Source organism: Manihot esculenta, chromosome 10 (genome assembly GCF_001659605.2).
Source record: "Manihot esculenta cultivar AM560-2 chromosome 10, M.esculenta_v8, whole genome shotgun sequence".
Classification (NCBI taxonomy): domain Eukaryota; kingdom Viridiplantae; phylum Streptophyta; class Magnoliopsida; order Malpighiales; family Euphorbiaceae; genus Manihot; species Manihot esculenta.
Genome location: NC_035170.2, coordinates 31967000 through 31988155, shown reverse-complemented (window position 1 = coordinate 31988155; position 21156 = coordinate 31967000). Strand labels below are relative to the sequence as shown.

Below are 21156 nucleotides of genomic sequence, written 5' to 3'. Positions count from 1 at the left end.
ACTTTGAATTAAAATAACTTGGTGGGTTATGCCTCTAAAGAATTTAAATTCTTAACGTCATATAAAAGCATATATTAAAAACATATATATATTTTTAAAATTATTAATGTAAAATAAGCAATTGATAATTATATTTACTGAACTAATAAGTATAGCATTAAAAATTATTATGTGCTCCTAAAATATATCTCATAACCCTGAAGCATGTTACCCTAATCTAATCATGAAAGAGTCGAGAAAATAGCTGAGATGGAGACTCAATCTTGTCGACTCTCAAACTACACTCAAAAGCAAGCTGCGTACTGCATTTTTTAGGTTTACAGCTTTAAGAGCCCTCTTATTTATATTAATATACAATTCTAGCTCTCAATATATCTCACCGTGTCCTAAAATTAAGTATACAACAACTCTCCCAACCCACCCATCCAACTTCTCCCAAGCCATTCCAATCAAACTTCCAGCTAGACAACAACTCAGAGATTGGATAATCACTAGGATAAACCATACAAGCAACCTCTTAAGTAGCTCCAACGGCTACATAAACAGGAGGGGCTTGCAACCTTACCAGGAAAACAAGATCTCTGACTACACTTCACTGAAGAACAACTCTAGAAGGGAAATGAGGTCAAGTTCACCGGCATTACTAGATCTCTTTAGCCTGAGAGAAGTTACAACAAATTAATTAATCCCTAAAATAATATAACAAGACAAAATTTTAAATGAGGATTTATAAAATCATATATCAGTTCAATTTCTTTCAAAAATAAATTTTTTTAATTAAAAAGTTAAGTATTTAAAATTTATGATTTCAAATGGGATTAATAATGTGTGTAGCAGGCCAGGAATTGTAATTATGTAATTAATCTGGATTTTTAAAAAAAAAAAGAGAAATCTAAAAGATAAGTTCATATAATATCAAGTTATATATAAAAACTAAAATGAAAAATTTGCGGCCCTCGTTGGCTGGCTTGCACGTCATATTCATTTTCTCCAACTTCCATTGACCGCTTGCTTTTCACATTGTTAGGTGCGGAGAAGTTGTGTAGTATTACAGTGATTTTATACACGAGGTAAACGAACCAACTATTTGCGGAAGATATTGGACTCCATAAATGTTGGATTTGGAAAATGAGTCGAGTTCGAATTCACACTCGTTTAATAAATAAATTAAAATTAAATTAAGCAATATTCAACTCATTTAAATTCATACCATTCAGTATATTGGCTTTAAACAGAATATTAATTAATTCCCCTTTAGCTTGGTGCTTCTATATATTATTCCTCGTCTTGAAGCTTTCTTTCAACACCTTCACCAGCTAGTCTACCAATGGGGAACCTTCCTTCCTCCTCAACATCCGCAGGTCCCGAAGTTGTCTCCCCCATCGATACCTCCTTCAAGCTTCCCTCTCCACTGCCAACATGGCCACCAGGTACCTTCAAATGCTAAAGCTCTTGCGTCATGTTTATCTGCTAATCTTGTTAGTTGAATCCATCTCTATTGTTTTGATGTGTTCTGATAATCTATCTATGCATGCTATAATAATAGGTGAAGGGTTTGGACATGGAACCATTGATCTTGGTGGCTTACGAGTGTGCCAGATTTCATCGTTCAACAAAATTTGGGCCGTCCATGAAGGAGGACCAGATAACCTTGGCGCTTCTTTCTTTGAACCTTCGCAAATCCCACAAGGGTTCTTTATGTTGGGTTGCTATAGCCAACCCAACAACAGGCCGCTTTATGGTTGGGTTCTTGCAGGGACAGATGAGGTAGGGGGAGCCTTAAAGACGCCACTTGATTACACGCTTCTCTGGAGCAGTGAGTCTCTGAAAATAAAGCAAGATGGCATTGGCTACATCTGGTTACCCATGGCTCCTGATGGTTACACAGCCGTAGGCGTTGTCGTCACCAATTCCCCCGAAAAGCCCTCCCTAGAAAAAATCAGCTGCGTTCGATCAGACCTCACCGACCAATGCGAGATCGACACTTGGATCTGGGGACCAGGCAAGGAAAGCGATCCAAATGGATTCAATGCGTTCAGTTTGAGGCCCAACGAAAGGGGACCGCAGGCTATGGGTGTTTGTGTCGGAACATTTGTGGCCCGAAATGGCAATGCTACCCCTGTTTCTATAGCTTGCTTGAAGAATGTGACCTCCAATTCATCTTGTATGCCTAATTTAAACCAAACTCAGGCAATTTTTGAGGCATATTCTCCCCGGATATACTTTCATCCAGACGAGAAGTACCTTACGTCCTCAGTAAGTTGGTTCTTTAACAATGGAGCGCTGTTATATAAGAAGGGGCAAGAGTCCAACCCTGTTCCAATTGAAGCAACGGGGTCGAACCTTCCTCAAGGAGGTCTAAATGATGGTGAATACTGGCTGGACCTTCCTGTGGATGAAAAAGCTAAAGAGAGAGTCAAGAAAGGAGATTTACAAGAAACTGAGACATACTTGCACATCAAACCAGTTTTTGGAGCAACCTTCACGGACATAGTTGTGTGGGTGTTTTTTCCTTTCAATGGACCTTCCAAGGCTAAAGTTGAGCTCATCGACGTTCCATTAGGAAGGATAGGAGAACATGTTGGTGACTGGGAGCATTTGACATTGAGAATCAGCAACTTCAATGGGGAACTATGGAGCATTTACTTCTCCCAGCATAGTGGAGGTTCTTGGTTCTATGCCTCAGAGCTTGAGTTTGAAAATGGAAACAAAGCAGTGGGATACTCATCGTTGCGCGGTCATGCCATGTATTCCAAACCAGGTTTAGTCTTACAAGGGAGTAATAGGGTAGGAATCAGGAACGATACTGCTAAAAGTAAAATGGTCTTGGATACTGGAGCAAGATTCTCTGTAGTTGCAGCTGAGTACTTGGACACAAGTGTCATCGAACCTCCATGGCTCAATTACTTGAGGAAATGGGGTCCAAAAATTAGTTATGATATAGCGGCTGAGATCAACAAAGTGGAGAAAATATTGCCTGGAAAACTCAAATCTGCTTTTCAAAAGTCTATCAAGAGCCTGCCAAATGAAGTTCTCGGACAAGAAGGACCAACAGGCCCCAAACTCAAAAGGAACTGGACAGGAGATGAAGTATAAGATATTATAATTTCTAAGCGATGCTTGGGAAATTCATCTATATATAACTTTTTAATATAAACACCTTAGAACAAATAATAATTTTTTACATTTAGTATATATATATATATATTGTCTACATATGGCCACGTATGTATTATATTATGTTTTAGTTATTTTATTGAATTTTTTAAAGAAAAGTTTGATTTATATTTTGGAAACGATACCGAAATTAATAATAATTGATGTAATCCCTAAATATATGTGGTTGGAGAGATGTACAATGATGAGCCAGCCGGGTATTTGTTTTGGTCAACTAAATATCATATTTGTTTGATTTCGTAAAAGCCAAGCTGGATGAGAACGACCCAAAGGTAAATTGCAATTGTGGTCAACTAAATATCATATTTGCTTGATTACACAATATGAATATCAATATTTCGCATTTACAGATTTAATCCGATAATAAATTATCTAAGTAAAATTTAAGAGATCTCAAATTTTAATTTTTAATTTCTATTTTCAAAAAAAAAGAAATTTCAACATTTCCTAATGATAATGTTTGGAAGTTTAAGTTTGGTGTTCTATTAGAATGGGATTCAAAGGTTGTTGCTTCGTGGGCCTCATCTTTGGATAACATCACATTGGCAATTATCTAACATTCATAATACAATTTTAAATCTTTCTAAGAACTTTCCATCTTTTGCCATCAATCATATTTTAAGGGAGGCTAATTGAACAGTGGATGCCTTAGCTAAGATGGGACTTTTTTTTCGAAACGAAGAGATGATTGCCTGGTGATAATCTCTTTAATGTTCTGTTGACGGTTGCTGGCCTTTTGTTGATTGTTTCATTTTTGCAAGGTTGTGCTTCTCTCCCGCTTGCTATGGCCTGGTTCTAGCTGACTTCACTTCTTGATGCTTTTCGTCAGTACATGCGGATGTTTTGTTTGCTGTTTACTCAAGCAACCCCTCTCCTTCCCTGTTTCTTGGCTGTTTATTGGCTCATGTAATTTTTATATTCTGTGTTTCTTCTGTTTTTGGATTTGTTCATTTAAATGATGTTCTTAGTACCAAATGTTTGTAAGAAATTATCTAATACGATATTAAGTTTATGTAAAATAATCGATAAATCCTGTAAAATGATACTAATTTTATCACCCTTGTAATAACTTTATTTCAAAAATATTCTTTAAAAAGGGGAAAAAAAAAAAAAACGACGTTTATAGTCACATAACAACTTTTCGTTTATAACAGAAAAAGAAAATGTAGGCTGGAAGTTGCTAATAAAATCGGGAGGGAATTTGATTGGATTGTGAAGGAAAATATAATTGGTACCATCGAATTTAGGGTATATACCAAAAAAAGTAAATAAAAAAATACACTCTACATTTTCCGATAAATGAGGTTTTGTTTTGTTTTGTTTTGCTTTTGCTGCTGTGTATGAGAAGCAATGAATATTAGGAATTTCCAGCCTAACTTTGAACTGATACAAAACAAAAACTAAGAGGCAAAGAGCAATACGTGCGGGCAGCCGTTTACTACACCTACATGAATACTGTCTTAATAACAGATTTATGTTTTTTGCATATATATTGTATTCCCTAATTTATTTCCAACATAAATTGAAGATCGATTAAAAAGAAGAGGCAGAAGAGGAGGAAGAAGAAGGAGAAACCAAAGATGAGAACGGACGCCGATAACTATGAGGTTTATCGAGGATCTGATAATACCGTGACGGTTTGTTATTATGAGAATGTAACCAATGACAAGGCTTTCTGGAAAAGTGAAAATTACTTGATTAGCTCTGTCCCTTTCTTCATCATCCAACTCAGCATCATGATGGTTTGCATTCGCCTTCTCTTCTTTCTCCTCAAACCTCTTCGTCAGCCGCGTTTCTTAGCTGAGCTGATCGTAAGTACATTTTTTTTTTCTTTTCTTTTCTTGCTTTCAACTTTATGAAGACATATCATATTATTGTCAAGTGCTTGCATTCTAACAGCTTTTGGGCTTTGAAATTTTTCTAGAGTGGCATCCTCGTAGGTCCGACTTTCTGGGCAGACTCCCCCTTGTTTGCAACATATGTACATCCTATCAAGTCCACCAAGACCCTGGACACCATGGGACAGTTGGGTCTCGTTTACTATATGTTTCTTGTGGGTCTAGAGATGGATCTAACCATGTTGAAACACATCGAGAAGAAGGCTCTGTCTAATGCCGCCATCGGAATTCTCCTTCCCTTGTCCATGGGAATTGGCTTGTACTTCCTTTTCATGGAATTCAAACAACCAAAAGTAATAGGCATGGGCGGTGCTGTATGGGCTATTACTCTCACTGTCACAAGCTTCTCGGATCTTGCTCGAGTGCTTTCGGACATGAAGCTTCTCCACACGGACATAGGAAGATTGGCCTTATCTTCAGCAGTTGTTTCCGATCTTGTTGCTTGGGCTCTTCTCGTCGCCACGTTAACAATCGTTAACCGACGTTTTTACTACTTGAATGTCTTAGCGACCCTTTCGTTCATATTGTTATGCTGGTTTGTGGTGCGTCCTGCACTCGCATGGATTATTCGTCTCAACAACACCTCTAACGGAGATATGGACTACGAGCTTTTGATATATTTCTTTCTTGGAGGGGTAGTAGTATTTGGATTGATTACAGACGCCTGTGGGTCGCAGTCCATGCTCGGTGCTTTCTTGTTCGGACTTATTATACCTAAGGGAGAACTGGGAATGAGGCTAATGGAGAAACTTGAAGACATGGTGACTGGAATTATGCTTCCTGCCTTCTTCTGGACCAACGGTCTCAAGGTCGACCTCATCGATTTAAGCAAGAAGGTTAACATTTTTGTGCTGTTCGTAGTCCTAATTTTCGCTTGCTCCAGCAAGATTATAAGCGCCTTCATCTTCTCAATGTTCCAAGGCATGTCTACCCGTGAAGGAATCGCTCTTGGGGTGCTTATGAACACAAAAGGAGTTCTGGCTTTGATTGTTCTCAACTCTGGGCGAGACTTTGTGGTATTTTTCTCATTTCTTATTACCGACACAGCTAGTGATCTTATTGCATTAACTTAAGTTCTGAATTCAATTTTTTTTACAACAATTAAACTGTGTACATTTAGGGCTTTGACCAACAATTGTTCGCCACTATGACAATTGCATTGATACTAATGACTCTGATGGTGAAGCCCATTGCCATGGCTACTACCAAGTCCACAAAGCATGTAAAACAATACAAACGAAGGACCATTGAGAGGAGTAAACATGACTCTGAACTTCGAATACTTTCGTGCATTCATTCGATTAGCAACTTATCAGGAATGATTAATCTCCTCCAATTCTCCAACCCAACCAAGCAATCTCCCATATGCGTTTTTGCTCTCCATTTGGTTCAACTAACTGCTAGACGTGTTTCTGCGATGCTAATTGTCCACGACGCTTACAATCGCGCCCCTAACACTGGGCAAGAGAACCACAGCCGCGAAGTAGAAGAGTCCGAACATATCATCAATGCCTTCCATAGCTATGAAGGCAAATCCACGGCGGTGTCAGTTCAGGCGCTCACAGTTGTGTCTCCATACACCTCAATGCACGAAGATGTTAGCAGACTAGCCGAGGACAAGAGAGTCAACCTCATTCTTGTTCCATTTCACAAACAGCCAGACGTTTATGGGAAATTGCAGGAGGATGAAGACGCTTCTTTGAGGGCCGTGAACCAAAGCCTCTTGGCAACTGTACCATGCTCCATCGGAATACTTATCGATCGAGGCCTTGGAGAGTCTGAAGCGCAAAGCCATTTCATCATGCTCTTCGTTGGCGGAGCAGACAACCGTGAGGCCTTAGCTTATGCATGGAGGATGGCAGGATCACCAAACGTGTCACTCACAGTAGTGCGGTTTCTTGCAAATGCGGGGACGGAAGATGAAGCAGAAAGTTTGAAAGAGCAGGAAAGGGAGAGAAAGCTAGATGATGAGTATATCAATGACTTCAGGTTCAGGACAATGTATGATCAGACAATAACATACGCGGAAGTAGCAGTTAATTCTGGGAATGAAATTATCACTTCAATGAGAAGAATTCAAGGGGACTATGACTTGTACATAGTAGGGAGAGGGCAAGGAGCTTCACCGCAATTGACATCGGGGCTACTAGAGTGGAGTGACTGTGAGGAGTTGGGACCATTAGGAGACGCATTGCTTTCATCTGATTTTGCAGAGAGCTCGTCTATTCTTGTAATTCAACAACATTATGTTCAAGGAGCCACAGATGGAACTGTCAGCAGCGGCCATGGCCCGAATAAGTACCCTTTTAACCATGGGCGTATGACTTGGCTGTCAACTAAATGAATTTATTAATATTTTAACTCTGCCCTGAAACCCACACAAATTTACACTCATGACTGGCAATGTTAAATTAATCGCATGATGCTCATTCATTGATTGGATTGCTTGCCCTTGTCTTCAAAAACTAGAATAAAATTAATCCTTAAAAGCTTGATTCGGTCTTCTATCAATCCATCTTCTTTGCCTTTTTCTACGCATACGCTTAATGCCTGTGGTAATTCTTTTTTTTTTTTTTCTACTTCGTTATGTTTTTATTTTATAGCTTTTCCTTTTATGTGCAATCTAGATTTTTGTACTCATGAATCATGAGTCCTCATTCCTTCATAAACATGCTCACAGGGTTTTCTCCTTATTCTTTATTATGTTGTTGATATCCACTGGCGGTTTATGTATTATGATTATTTTAAAATCAAATCAAATTAAATAAATTAAAATTTAAAATTTTAATATTTATAAAAATCGAATCGATTTTGAATAAAAATCAATTTGAATTAAATTAATTTGATTTAATTTGGTTCGATTTGATCGGTTGACTTTTTAATGAGATTTTTATTTTTTATATTTCAAAATTTTAATTAAAATATTTCAATTTTGGTCATGGTCTAATCACTCAATATTATTAAAAATAATATATTATTCATTCGATTTGATTTTATTGATTTTTTTGTGATCAAAATTAAATCGAACTGAAATAATTAAAATTTTTAAAATAAAAATAAATCTAAATAAAAAAATCAAACTGAATTTCTTAATTAATTTAATTCAGTCAATTTTTTTAATTGAACTAAATATTACTCACCCTTAATTGTGTATGAATATGTATGGGCATATATACTACCAAAAATCGTATCAAATTTATCATTGTTTATTGTTTTGATTTGGATCTGGACGCTTTTATTCATATGTGTCTACAATTATCTTTCGATAAAAAAATATTACTGCTTTTATATGTAATAACTAATAAAATATATATCATATATAATATCATTTATTTTATATATTATATATTATATAAATATTAATATTATTTTCAAACGCGAATAGTTGATTGCAAACTAACTCTAATTTTATAAATTTTTTAATTGTAATATTAAAGAAATTTATCAGCTACCAACTAAACACGTTTGAAGTAGTGTTGAATATGAAACCTCCAAAAGATGTCTAAACTTTTTAATCCAAACAACCCCTTACTACTGCAATTTTTAAATGACTCGAAATGGATGTTACGATTTGTAGGCAGGGTATTTTAAATTTTAATTTTCCCAAATATTTTTTTCTGAGAGTAATTGGAGTATGATGAATTCATTACAAAGCGATTAGATAAATAATATGTTTCTAGTTTACGATGCACGTCTTTCGTCGACTACTCTTAACTCTAAAGTCAAGACTATGTCATATTACTTTCTGCTCATAGAAAATGTGATAGAATTTTGAGATCTAGATTTAAGTTCTTCTTTGGTGGCTGGTTTGGTGTATGAACCTTTCTGTCGTATGCGACACAAAGCTTCTGCTTTGCTTTCGGATCCACCATCTGATTCCTGTACCGGGTGTAACTAGGGTGTTGTTGTTTGGGCCTCTATTTTTTTTTAGGCCTTGGGATAGATTTCTTTGTAACTTAGGCTTGCATCCCGTGTATTGTTTTGTTTTTAGGCCTTGGTTTCTGTTGTTCTGGGCTTACCCCTATGAATGAAGCTACTTTTATTAAAAAACTAGAAAATGGTAATAGAGAGCTTGATAATTATCAATACAAGACAACATTGGAGCATTGGTAAGGCAGACATGTAATAACAACATAATTTATACGCTAATTGGGTCCTCAGTTTCAACTGAGACGGCACGTTTTCCTATGAAAATTATACAATTCCATATAGCATTCCCCTACGTCCAAGTTACCTATGCTTACAATAATATATATATATCTTTTTCTGAAAAAAAAAATTGTAATACTATATTTCTTTATTTCTTTCTCCCTCCAGCTCACCCTACACTTCCTGCATGTTTGTAAATATAAATACAAGAGATTAGAGACACAAGCTTGCATGTCAGGATCTCGTTAGAATGCTTTGCTTTGGTTTGGTTTCCCAGAGGATATACAGTCTTCATAACAATCTCTTTATTCAGAGACAAACAAGACAAGGAAATCAGAAAAAGGTAAGAACTACCAATGATATGTAAATAATGAATATTTATACTGCTAGTTATGATATAGTTTTATTTTTCCCTCAAAAATTTATACAGTGAGATTTGAATTTGATAAAATATATGTTTTTGAACATTATTGTTATATCTTTTATAATTTTTTTTTAAAATAAAAATTAAAAATTATGAAAATAAAATCTAAAAACGTTAAAATTTATTTAAATACACTTAAATTAAATTTATAAATGTTATCTTCTATAATTATATCACTATTGAACTTTTCTCCTTCTAAAAAAAAGTATCTAAAAATAATGTAAATTACATTGTCATTTCATAACTCCACTAAAAGCACCATTATACCTTGTTGGCCACAAATTAAACAATGACAAATAAGAGCATAATTTCTAGGTCTCCATCAATTATCTAATCAATGTTAACGTCAGGTCAGAATTGGTTGGCCCAACCCAACCCCACCCCTCCTCTCTTATTTATTTTTTTTATATATAAAAATTATAATTTTATACTATATTATCCATATTATTATAACCAAGTTAATATAATTATAAATATCGATTAATTAAATTTGTATTTCCTATTTTATTTATATCAAAATTATGTCAACTAAAATAGTGTGTTCTAACATATAAAGAAGAAAAGAAAAGGATACTGACTATGCAAAATGTAAAAAAGATAATAAAATGATGATTAAATTTCAGTTTTCTATTAAATTTTAACATTAATTTTACGTTAATTATAATAGGTAATGATCTTTATTCATATGAGAAATCAATTTTCTATTAATATTTTTACATATAGATAAAAATAATTTATTAATTAAGGAAAGAAAATTTATGGGGAAAATATAGTTAAATAATTTTTTTTACTAATGTGAATAGGAATTTTTTATTGATTATTAATTAATTTAATTTTTTTTAAATAAAAATTAAAAATTAGAGAAATAGAATCTGAAATCTCTTGTATTTATTTAGATATATAATCTGAGATCCAGAAAAATAAGGTTTTACAAGTGTTCTGTAAACTTAGTCAAAAACCTCCTTTTGTGAGGAGAGTGTTTATCCTTTTATTCCTTTTCTTTTGTCTGCTAGTGATGTATAACGAAATTCCCGTCATTGGGTCACGTGTCTCTGCCATACGGATATGGGCATACAAGAAGATCAGATTCCTGCTATATGCGTAACAGCCATTTAATTCTCACATGGTACGCTTGCGGGTGGACCTACCAGTCGGACGGGCTGGCCACTTTCCCTCTTCCGGACCGGGCTGGAAGATGGGGTTAAGGCTGAGCCTAGTGGGGGCCTAGTTATTGGGCCGGAAGGTTGGGCAGACCGGATAGAGAAATTTTGGTGAATTTCGGTCCTTCAGCTGAGCGGGTCGGGCCTGACGCTTGGATTAGACTTAGAAGCTTTCAACTGTATTCATGGGCCTGCCCTTAGACCGGGGTAAAAAATCCAACGGTCATCAGATACACTTATCACGGGATTAAATCATAAGTACTAATTAGTTCAATTTTAATGTTTAAATTCAAAAACCTCATATTTTCTACAAGATATTTGAATGTTATTACTAATTCTCCTTAATCTTATATTGAATTATTAATTAAAAAAAATCAAAGCGCATATTCCTCTTCTTGGTATTATTCCGGCAATTGCTTTTTTAGTACATCAATGCCAAATAAATTTTAAAAAAATTATCTAATATATATGGTTTGATAGGCATAATTATAATAAGAATTACATGATAAATTAGTAAAATTTATAATTTATAAAAAATTGAAATTTATATATTAGATTCATAGGGATCGGACTTAAGCAAGTATTAGGCTTATATCAAATACTATATATATATATATATAATGTCTACATGTACATTCTATTGGGTTTATGTCCTATTGATTTTTTAAGAGTATTTGGCTTCCTTGTGAGTGTGCAAACGTAGATATAGGAAGTAGAAAAGAGACCTTTTTGGGGAATAACGTTTCTGGTCAAAAGCTGGCCCGGCCGCATATGTGAAGTTTGTTAGATCGTGGGAAATCTGATAAATTATATATATAATCTGCCTATCTCTCTCAAACACCATACCATAAACACAAGAGCAGGCAAACAAGGCAAGCATCTGGTATTCTCGAAATCCCATCACTCTTTTCGCTTGTACAAGAAATATTTATATCAATGCTGATTTTTATATAATATATAAGTCATAGCTACCTAGGCCTGCATTAAATTAAGGAAATCTATATTGGAGAAGGGCCGGCAGCACAGAGACAAAAAGATGGATTTTAACTAATTATTAGAGTTTTTTAACTATGATCAATATAATCAATCGCAGGCCAGTGTTTGAAAAGCAGGGTGTTGTTGTTTCCTGCTGGTCATTTTTGTTTCTGTAATGTAATATTAATTAAATTTGTGGGAAACAGAAGAAAAACAATGGAAGCATCAAAACCCATACCCAAAGTTGGAGGAGAAGTGAGGCGTCTTCATATCATTTACTTTCTTAGCCATATGGGTCGCATTGAGCATCCTCATCTCATTCGGGTTCATCATCTCAATCGCAATGGTGTTTATCTTCGAGGTCTTCTATGTCTCCTTTGTTAATACTCTTAGATATATTATACGTGTATATCTATCTATATTCTTTTTCTCTTCTTCTTTTTTCGAGTTCTTCTATGTCTCCTTTGACAATATTGCTTCTTTCAAAAGATGTTAAGCGATGGATGGCTGATCTGCGAGGGAAGGAAATGCCTGAAGCCTTTTCTTGGTCCTATAAGAGGTTTGTGTGTCCATTATTATCATCATATACCGTTTGCAATTCCATCGCTAGCTCTTATTAACGATGATTTCTTTGCGGTTGATTGTATAGGAGATACAAAAATGGTTACGTTTGGCAAGATTTACTGGATGATGATCTCATTACCCCAATCTCTGACAATGAATATGTTCTTAAAGGATCCGAGATTTTCCCCACCACCCATTTCGGTAATTATTAATTAAATTCGTTAATATAATCTTTACTTGATTCTCTCCCTTCGAATGTAATCCGTTTCTCTCTTTTGCATGAAACAGATACTACTGGTTCCGGTGAAAATAGAGCTTCCATTTTCAAAAATGACAAGCATGTCGAGGTTGGAAATGAAGACAAACAAGAAGAGCAAGAGCGATCTTCAACAAAAGAAGATAACCAAATATCCCCAGATACGAGTATTGATATCTCAATGAAAACGTCATCTGAAATTTATCATGAATCACCTGTATTCAGTTCAGAGAGATCTACACTAACCCAAGATTCCTTGAAGCGACCAGATGATTCTCATGAGGAAGAAATGGAAAAGTTTGAGAGTCTTTCATCGTCTTCCTTTTACTCCAATCTTTTAGGTAAAAAGAAGGAGAAGAAGAAGAACAAAAAGAAGACAAACAGCGAGGCAAGTAGTCATAACGAGGAAGACATCGACAGAAGCAGCAGTAGCATTGAAAAGATGGGTAGCCCAAGTTCATCATCCTCACCACAATCACAATCGCAGTTTGCAAAGAGCAAGAGCTATTCAAGTGAAGCTTCAAAAATGCTACGAAACTTGATGACTTGCGGTGCAGCTGATACAAATGATGCTGCATTAATTACCATTAATAAATCATCTTTAAGAAAGGAGGAGATTTGCAAAGGAGGGTCTAGCAGAGCTTTAGGAACTCTTTGGAATCAGCAACAACAGTGCAATGCAAGGTATAACAAATTTACCAAATTACATTGGCTAATACCAAGTGCATGATCCCACTTTATTACTACTAATACCAATTTGATACATGCTTCAATTTGGTTGGGTATTAAGTAGCAGGAGAAGCTTTGATGGGATGAAAGACTCGAAGCAGCACAAAAGCGGATTCAATAACCCAAAAGGGGTTGCTGCTGCTTACAAGCCAGTGGGTGCACCAATCTGCTCGTAAGTGAATCAACTTTATTCATTTAGCTTGCATCCGGCTTGACTCAGAACCTCGTTTCATTTGGCTTTAATTAAAGTTTGAACTTATACCTGACAATCAAAAACTGTATTATAATCTAATAACACCTAGTTATGCCTTTGACTGATTGAACCACGCATGAAATGTTAAGCCAACAGACCCAACCCTGACTGAACAAACAAGTCGAAAGAGATGAAAAAATTGGTGATGTATATTTTAACTTGAGTTGAGATCATCAGAGAGATTAAAGTCAAAGCAAAAGTAGAATCCCTGCAGGCTTGACAATTGGCAATCTTAGCAGGAAAGTAGCTCCAAGTCAAACAGAAAAGTTTCGTTTTAAGTAAATTATCCACCAAGTACCACACCAAGTTGAAAATCATCAATGGAACTTCATAATCGACTAGGATTTCTTTAATGCCATATAAAGGACTAAAATTATCATTCTCGAAATGCAGGCTATGCGGGAAGACCTTCAAACCAGAGAAATTGCACATACACATGAAGTCCTGCAAAGGAAAGAGATCTTATGCAAAAACTGCAGCAGCTTCAGTCGGCAAGAATCCATCACCATCAATGAATTCCATGAATCAACTAATGGCTATTTCCTAACTACATTTGTTAAATTTACAGATATGCATAGTTGATTTGCAATTATAATGTGCCGAAAACGAGCCATTAGCTTTCCGTCGATTCCAATTTTACAAGTTAAAAAGGCTAGACGGCCTGAAGCATGCAATTTTTAAGAGATGTGGAGCATACTCTTAGATATGCTTTCTATAGTAAAAACTCCCCATGAAACTGCTCCAACCGCAAATCAAGTGCAAGAATATTATAAGAAAACGTTACTTTTTCCAGGATTAATTTCACCTGGAAACAAACAACGCCTGCTTTTGTTCTCAAACAAAAGTAAAGCTGAAGCATCCAAATTTCCACAGCTTTAGGACTTCCAATGACACCAATTGCATAATATAGTTCAGCTCATCCACAGGTTACACTCACTAACTATATATCATGGACAAGTAAAAGCTGAAACTGAAATATGTTTTGCTAAAAAGGAGGAACCTCTACTATCCTGATTTCGTCAGCACACCAACTACATTTTTAAATATAAACCATTGGAGAAACAAGATTCTACAAGTTTAAGCAGATGCCACACTTCTGGCTATCAGCTTTCCTAGTTCAAAGACAATTAAAAAGTTGGAGATGTTAGAGAAGATTCATTTGAACAACGTCTAGCAATCAGAAGACGAATGCAGCGTGTCTTAACCAGCTAACCATATACCAATGCCTGTGACTTGAAACCCAATTAGCTTCACAGTATGAGTTAAGTTAGTTCTCATCTCATATGACTTACTTATCAGAAGCAACAGCTATATCAACGTGCTCCAGTAGAAAACCATATAATTTCTTCCTCAAGTCTTCTATCCTCCTATCAACCTTAACTCCCCAACTGCCCCAGTCATCCAGCCACTGATTTACCCTTTTAAGTTGCCTTAGAAGATAGGCAATTTCAGAATCTCCACCTCTGCAAAACTGAAATCCATTGTTCAATGAATCCTCCATATACTTGAAGAACCATTCACGAGAATGCAAGAGCAGCTTTTCTGCTAAACTTGCTGTTTCCTTTAACACACTTCTTTTAGGACAATCATCCTTTTTTGGGTCCATTTTCTTCTCAGCTGAAAGAAGGCTCGGTGAAGATGGTACTCGCATAGGGCTTGCTTCTGATAATTTGCCATAGTTTCCAGGTCTTCCTCTGATTTGAGGCAATTGATTCTCAGACTGCAATTCCTCTGGGATGCTTCCTAGGATGACATAATGACATTTATCACTATTCACCATCTCACTCTTCTCTGGCTCCTTGAGCAAAATGAATTTGGAAAGGTTGGTCTCTAAGGCAGCGTGAACCCAGGAAACAGCATTCTTATTCATTTTAGTTTTCCTTGTGCTAGGCAATAAACATTGTTGGCCATCATAAAAGCTTGACATTGCCTCTGAAAGGCTATCATTTGTTAAGGAATTTATCACCTTTGCTGCTTTCTGCATATTCTGGTGGAGGTCAAGATACTTCTCCACTAGTGGTCCCGAAGACATATTCTGCGAAGACTTGCACAGTTCTGCAAATGCTCTGAAAAAGAAAATGAAGATCAATACATCCATTGCAACTGGAAAAAGAAGGAAGGAAAACATGAAATATTTCCATTAAACACATAGCACAAAATAAAATACCAGATTTTTTTTTAATGTTTGTTTTCTGCATCATGCTTCGCACATACAGAAAAGTATCTCCAACACATAATACACCATCCAGAATCTAGAAGGAAATCAGTGACATATAGATGAAAATATTTGCAACATTGCATTCTGCCTTTGAATAATTTTTATTTCTTCCCACAAAAAATTAATAGCAGGAATGCATTAAGATATATTTAGCTGCAACCTCAGGAGTTATCATGTATCACAAGATTTTCATTTTTTATTATTATTAAAATAAGACTGGGATTCTGTCAAGAAGAGAGCCTATTTAAGGTTTCATGACAGATGCAGAGAGGCAGAGGGTACAGAGAAAGATAATAATGTTTTGCAACAAAGGAAGAAAATGAAATTCCTGGTCAAGATAAGTTAACATGTTAAAATATACAAAGATATTAAAGGGGAAAGCAAATATAAAGAGTACGCCAATTGTTATCATATTAATCTAAAAACATGAGTAAACCTCAAGTCTAATGGCCATCTAGAAAATAAGAAACTTTGTTTGATCTCCAAAAGAACACAATCAAATAACAACAGGGCTCAATATGCTAGGATGAGAAATAAATCATCATTCCATTAAAGGTGTTAATAAGCAGACAGAAATGAGTATATTGGATAGCCTATTACCACACATCATGCTCTATAAAGCAAAAAAAAAGGTAGAAAGAGGAATATTTCCTATTGCCCCTTTCTAATCCTGGCCTGATTTATAGGCAGGATAGCAAGCCAAAATCAGCAAATAACAAAAACCACCTTCCTGTCCAACAGTTGCAAAATGTTAAATGGCAAATACAAAGACAAACTGATTTGGCATTTTCTGAGAACACATGCACATACGTGTCCCTCAGGATGATCATAGGCCAGGCAGCAGCCTCACTCCTCTCGGGTATCTTCTTAGTATCAGGCACTGATTACTCTGACGGTAGATTTGCGGAAGGATGGGTCAACATCGCATATTTGTACCTACATTGAGAAGAAATCTCAAAACCTATCCTGCTCTGAACTTTTATCTTGGACAAAGTGAACATGAGAGCCCTTTTCACTGTACAAACAGCAAGAATGAAGGCATGCCATGTGACTTTTGCGACAAAACAGGCAAAATGAGTCCTTTTCAGTTTTCAATAACTATGATCATCCAATTTCATGGATCACCAGAAAATTGGTTACTTAATTCCACAAGAAGAGAAGAGCTCACAATTATATGTTTATAGATCAGCAGTTCTGAAAGAAAATTAGTTTGTTGAATCAAGCATGTAATCAACACAAAATTCAGAAGGAATTCTGCCAACAGAGTGGAAACAGAGAAGCACAAAATTTTAAGGAGATGCCAGCAGACCAAAAATAAGAAGAAAGCATTGTTCAGAAGAATAAGATTCATACTGCATGCAAAGAATGACATTTTCAGCAGCCGATGCCTCCTCCAGTGCACTTACAGCAGCAAAAAATGCAACGTTTCTGTGATGCACAGTTTCCTGAAATCATGGATGAATGATGTGAGATTCAAGTATTTGATGTCAGAGAGTGTAGAATGGATTTGGATTCAAACCTTTCCAAGATTGTGAATGACAGAAGGTACCGCATCCCACGAAATCCTTTGTTCAGACAAAGCTTTGGTACTAAGAGGCAACTTCACGAGACAGCTCGGAATTGCGTGGTCAGTTATAGACTTTAATTCTTTCTTCCAAGGCCTTGTAGTGGCTTCAGGTAATGATGCTTCATTTTTGCTTTTCAATGGTGAAATACTTAAAGTTGGGCCCTTCAGTGATAAGTTGTTCTTAGGAGCAGTTTTCTTCTCAGATTGAAACTGTAGCAACATCAGACAATAAGCATTATGCACACACATGACTTGGAACAGGTGGATTTTGGTATGAATTAGTAGCTATGGATTTACGAGAAACGTAATAATTTGCTTTTAACTCCTGCATTAAGAAAAGCACAAAAGGCATATGGTTCAAGTAATGACTGTGCAGGTGGCTGCATGGCTTCTAACTAGCCATGACCCAGCAATTGCACAATAAATTTTGAACGCAGCAATGACATTGGATACCATATAATTTTAAAGTCAGTAACCTGAAAACCAGCTAACAGAATGTCATATCGCAGTTAGCAACAGTCAATAACAATCATTTTTCCACCATGTTATATGTAGGATTCTCATCATAATCACTCAGAAAACATTTAAGGATTTGAAAATAAATAAACAAATGCAGATATGAAACTGACGGGAAAGAACGAAAACGCGACAAACCATACATTCTTGGACGATTTTAAAGTCATACTAGGGGTAGAAGAAGATTTGGGCGATGGAGTTTGATTCCAGATCCTCCTGGCCGAGTCTAAACTCAATCTCCTTAGCTCTAACCCTTCCACCTTGGTCGCATTACCGAGGGAATCCCTTCTCCTGGCCTTAGAATCAGCAGCTCTCTTCTTTGTCAACCCAGCAGTCTTGGATCCTTTCTTCTCCTTGCTGAAAGTCACACTTGCTCTAATAGGCAACAGATCACTGGATACCAAATCCTTGGGATTTCCAACACAAGGTCGCCTCTTGGGAACGGGCTTCAACCCTCGAAGCACTGGAACCGGCGAAGCCGAATCCAGTCTAGAAACGTAAACAAACTGGCCCAGTTGAATCTTGTCGCTATATATCAAATCCATGTCCTCGTCTTGTATGGACACATAAGCGGAATGCAGAGAGTCAGAAACCTTCAAGAAGAAACCTCTGCTCTGCCAGGGATCGTCGGGTCCAGCGAGAGAAGGCAAGATCTCAACCACCTGGAGGAGGACAGAGCGGTGTTCTCCGGTCACCCTCACATCCTTGTTGCCTGCATTTTCGAGGAGCTTGGATAGCAGCCCTGGAGTGAGGGACGCCATAAAATAGAGATGGAAAATGGAGGTTCCTCCTCTGTTTTTCCTTGAGCAGTAGTCTCCGATTTGCGTAGAGCACCACCATGAGTATAGTGGAGTGAACCGATTGAAGTGGGAAAAGGATGGGTCGCTATCAGAATCTCAATGAGACATTGGGGAAGCTGCGTTTTCTTTGCTTTTTTCAGTTTGCTTGACAGGAAAAATCACGTGCCAGAGAGAGGTGAACCTTGGGGGGTTTTTTGAGAACACCGCAGAGGTGCAGAAAAGAGAGCGAAAAGGCGCAGGTTCCTAGGTTTCTGTCATTCGAAAAGCTAATGAGGACAAAACAGCTATTGTACTCCAATTCTCATTGGTCTGAAAAAAATATACTCTCGACTCTCTCCTGGCCTTTGCAAGAAGATATCTTTTTGGTTTTTTTGTCATCATCCTTGATGGACGATAGTTTTCTTCTCCTCTGCGCATTAGCTTGCAACTGGCAGATAGACAAGCAATGCAAGGCTCGGCTTTACATGCTCATAACTTCATGTAATGGGATAAAGCATCTCACTAGTACAAACCAAATTGAAAAAGGAAGGAAAGGGAAGAAGAGCGAAGGGAAAGCGAAGAAGAGCCGCGTGAAGCGTACTTTTGGGTTTTTGCTTGTGGATTGCGGTTTGAAGTTTGATTTTCCAGCGGCTGTCTTTGGTGTTCTTTATTTAGTTTGGTTATCCTTCTTCCACCCCTTGAGCAGGGAAAAGATTTGGTTTTGAAGCTTTCGAACTCTCAACATGGTCGATTTTAGCTTGCTTTGTTTTGTTTTCTTTATTGGTTTTGTATTTTCTTTGGTGTTTTGTTTGTTTTCTTTCTTTTCTTCATATTGCGCTTGCATGGTTGAGAGATTGTTTGGATGTGAAGTTGGTGTGGTTCGTGTGGTGGCGCTCGGCAAAGAAGCTCTTTCAGAATCCGATGGTTCCACCACAATGATGGCCGCACCACCACCAACCAGCACCGCATTAGTCATAGCAAACCCAGATCAGAAGACCAAAACAATAGATTAATAACAGTGAAACAAATCAGAAACCGAAGAAGAGCCATCATATTCAAAGACAATGTCTTTTAAGTTTAATAAAAATCAAAACTTAAAGAATAAAATATTTATATTTAAAAATTGATATTTATAAATGTTAATATTAATAAAATCCAATGATGAAGAGTATATGTTTAAGAGTACTTTGGTAATTAGACAGAAATACTTTTAATTAAATATAATTATTTATTTAAAACGATTTATTTTATAAAAAATTAGTAAATATTTTAAAAAATCATGCATCATTTAAAATTTTTTAAATGAACTTTTTTAATATGTATTCATTTATTTTAAATATAAAAATTGATAAAAATAATTTAATTGAATTGAATTTTTTATAAAATTATTAATTTTAAATGGTCAAATAAAAATATAAAAATTCATTATTAAATTTAAAAAAAAGATATATATAGTAATTTTAAAATGACTTGAAAATGAAAAATTAATTTTTTTTTCTTTAATTTTGTAGAGGGAAAGCCACCCAATATCAAGAGTAGTTTAAAGCTTTTTTCCTACCTACTCTAAAAAACGTTTTAATATATTTCTAAACATATAGGGAGGTACAATTTTGTTAATGAAAAAAAACGATGAGGAGAGACTATTTCATTGACGAAAAGAAACGACAAGAACGTTTTAATAAATATGAAAAAAGATAAAAACATTTTGATAGATTTTTGAAAACGTAAATACTAACTTCTTAATAATAACAATATCCAATAACTAAATAAATGATTTTATTTGGGGTAAAATTGAATTTTAAAAATTTTCTCTCTCTTTTTTTATCTAATTTTAACGGAAAAAATAATGAAATGACTATTTTATTGACGGAAATAAAATATAAGGACATTTTAATAGGTTTCTAAAAATACAGAGACTGACTTGTTAATAATGTCAATACCCATAAACTAAATTATAAATCTCCCTTAAATTAAATTAATTTAAAATTTTAGTTTAATTTTTTATTATTTTAATTTAATTTAATTTTTAATTTTTAATTTTTGAGCGGAAAAAATTTGAAAAAAATAAATCAACTTTAAAAATTTCAATTATTTTAATTAAAAAAATTGAAAAAAATGAATTGAATATGATTATAGTATATTATTTTTAATAATATAAAGAGATTAAATTATATTAAAATTAAAATATTTTAATTAAATTTTAAAATATTAAAAATAAAGCGTAAAAGGTAAAAAATTTTATTAAAAATTATTTTTTAAAAAAAATCTCTTAATATTTAATAAAATTTAATGTATTTAAAAAGAGTATAATTATAAAGTTAATAAAAAATTATACTCCCTCTATATCATAATTTTTATTTATTTTTTTGTTTATTTTAAAATTATTATTCATTTTTTTTATACTATAACAATATATAAATTGACTATTATAATTCTATTTAATTAAAACTTTCAAAACATTTCATAATATTTAATGTATTTAAAATGAATA

The 21156-nt window shown here is 35.2% G+C and overlaps 4 protein-coding genes across 6 annotated transcripts; 3 read left to right on the top strand and 1 right to left on the bottom strand.

The window, feature by feature from the left end:
• Positions 1–1248: 1248 nt before the first annotated feature.
• Positions 1249–3198, top strand: LOC110624446. The gene is made up of 2 exons (XM_021769589.2): positions 1249–1430; positions 1547–3198. Exons 1-2 carry the CDS (start codon positions 1328–1330, stop codon positions 3094–3096), a joined length of 1653 nt encoding a protein of 550 aa, XP_021625281.1. The 5' UTR covers positions 1249–1327; the 3' UTR covers positions 3097–3198.
• Positions 3199–3590: 392 nt separating this feature from the next.
• LOC110624367 (cation/H(+) antiporter 15) lies at positions 3591–7471 on the top strand. The gene is made up of 3 exons (XM_021769460.2): positions 3591–4988; positions 5102–6091; positions 6196–7471. The coding sequence occupies exons 1-3, from the start codon at positions 4758–4760 to the stop codon at positions 7417–7419; spliced, it is 2445 nt and encodes an 814-aa protein (XP_021625152.1). The 5' UTR covers positions 3591–4757; the 3' UTR covers positions 7420–7471.
• A 1943-nt stretch (positions 7472–9414) lies between these two features.
• Positions 9415–14207, top strand: LOC110624365 (protein SOSEKI 1). 3 transcript variants are annotated; one of them, XM_043960584.1, is made up of 7 exons: positions 9415–9567; positions 11990–12144; positions 12273–12342; positions 12433–12548; positions 12636–13287; positions 13400–13504; positions 13979–14207. In XM_043960584.1, exons 2-7 carry the CDS (start codon positions 12000–12002, stop codon positions 14130–14132), a joined length of 1242 nt encoding a protein of 413 aa, XP_043816519.1. In that variant the 5' UTR covers positions 9415–9567; positions 11990–11999; the 3' UTR covers positions 14133–14207. The 3 variants fall into 3 exon arrangements, with proteins under 3 accessions (XP_043816519.1, XP_021625151.1, XP_043816518.1); XM_021769459.2 differs by having other exon boundaries at positions 13397–13504; XM_043960583.1 differs by having other exon boundaries at positions 13394–13504.
• Positions 14208–14515: 308 nt separating this feature from the next.
• On the bottom strand, positions 14516–18914 carry LOC110624469. The gene is made up of 4 exons (XM_021769636.2): positions 18030–18914; positions 17323–17580; positions 17157–17248; positions 14516–15651 (listed from the first exon to the last, which is right to left on the bottom strand). The coding sequence occupies exons 1-4, from the start codon at positions 18645–18647 to the stop codon at positions 14874–14876; spliced, it is 1746 nt and encodes a 581-aa protein (XP_021625328.1). The 5' UTR covers positions 18648–18914; the 3' UTR covers positions 14516–14873.
• Between the last annotated feature and the right edge of the window lie 2242 nt (positions 18915–21156).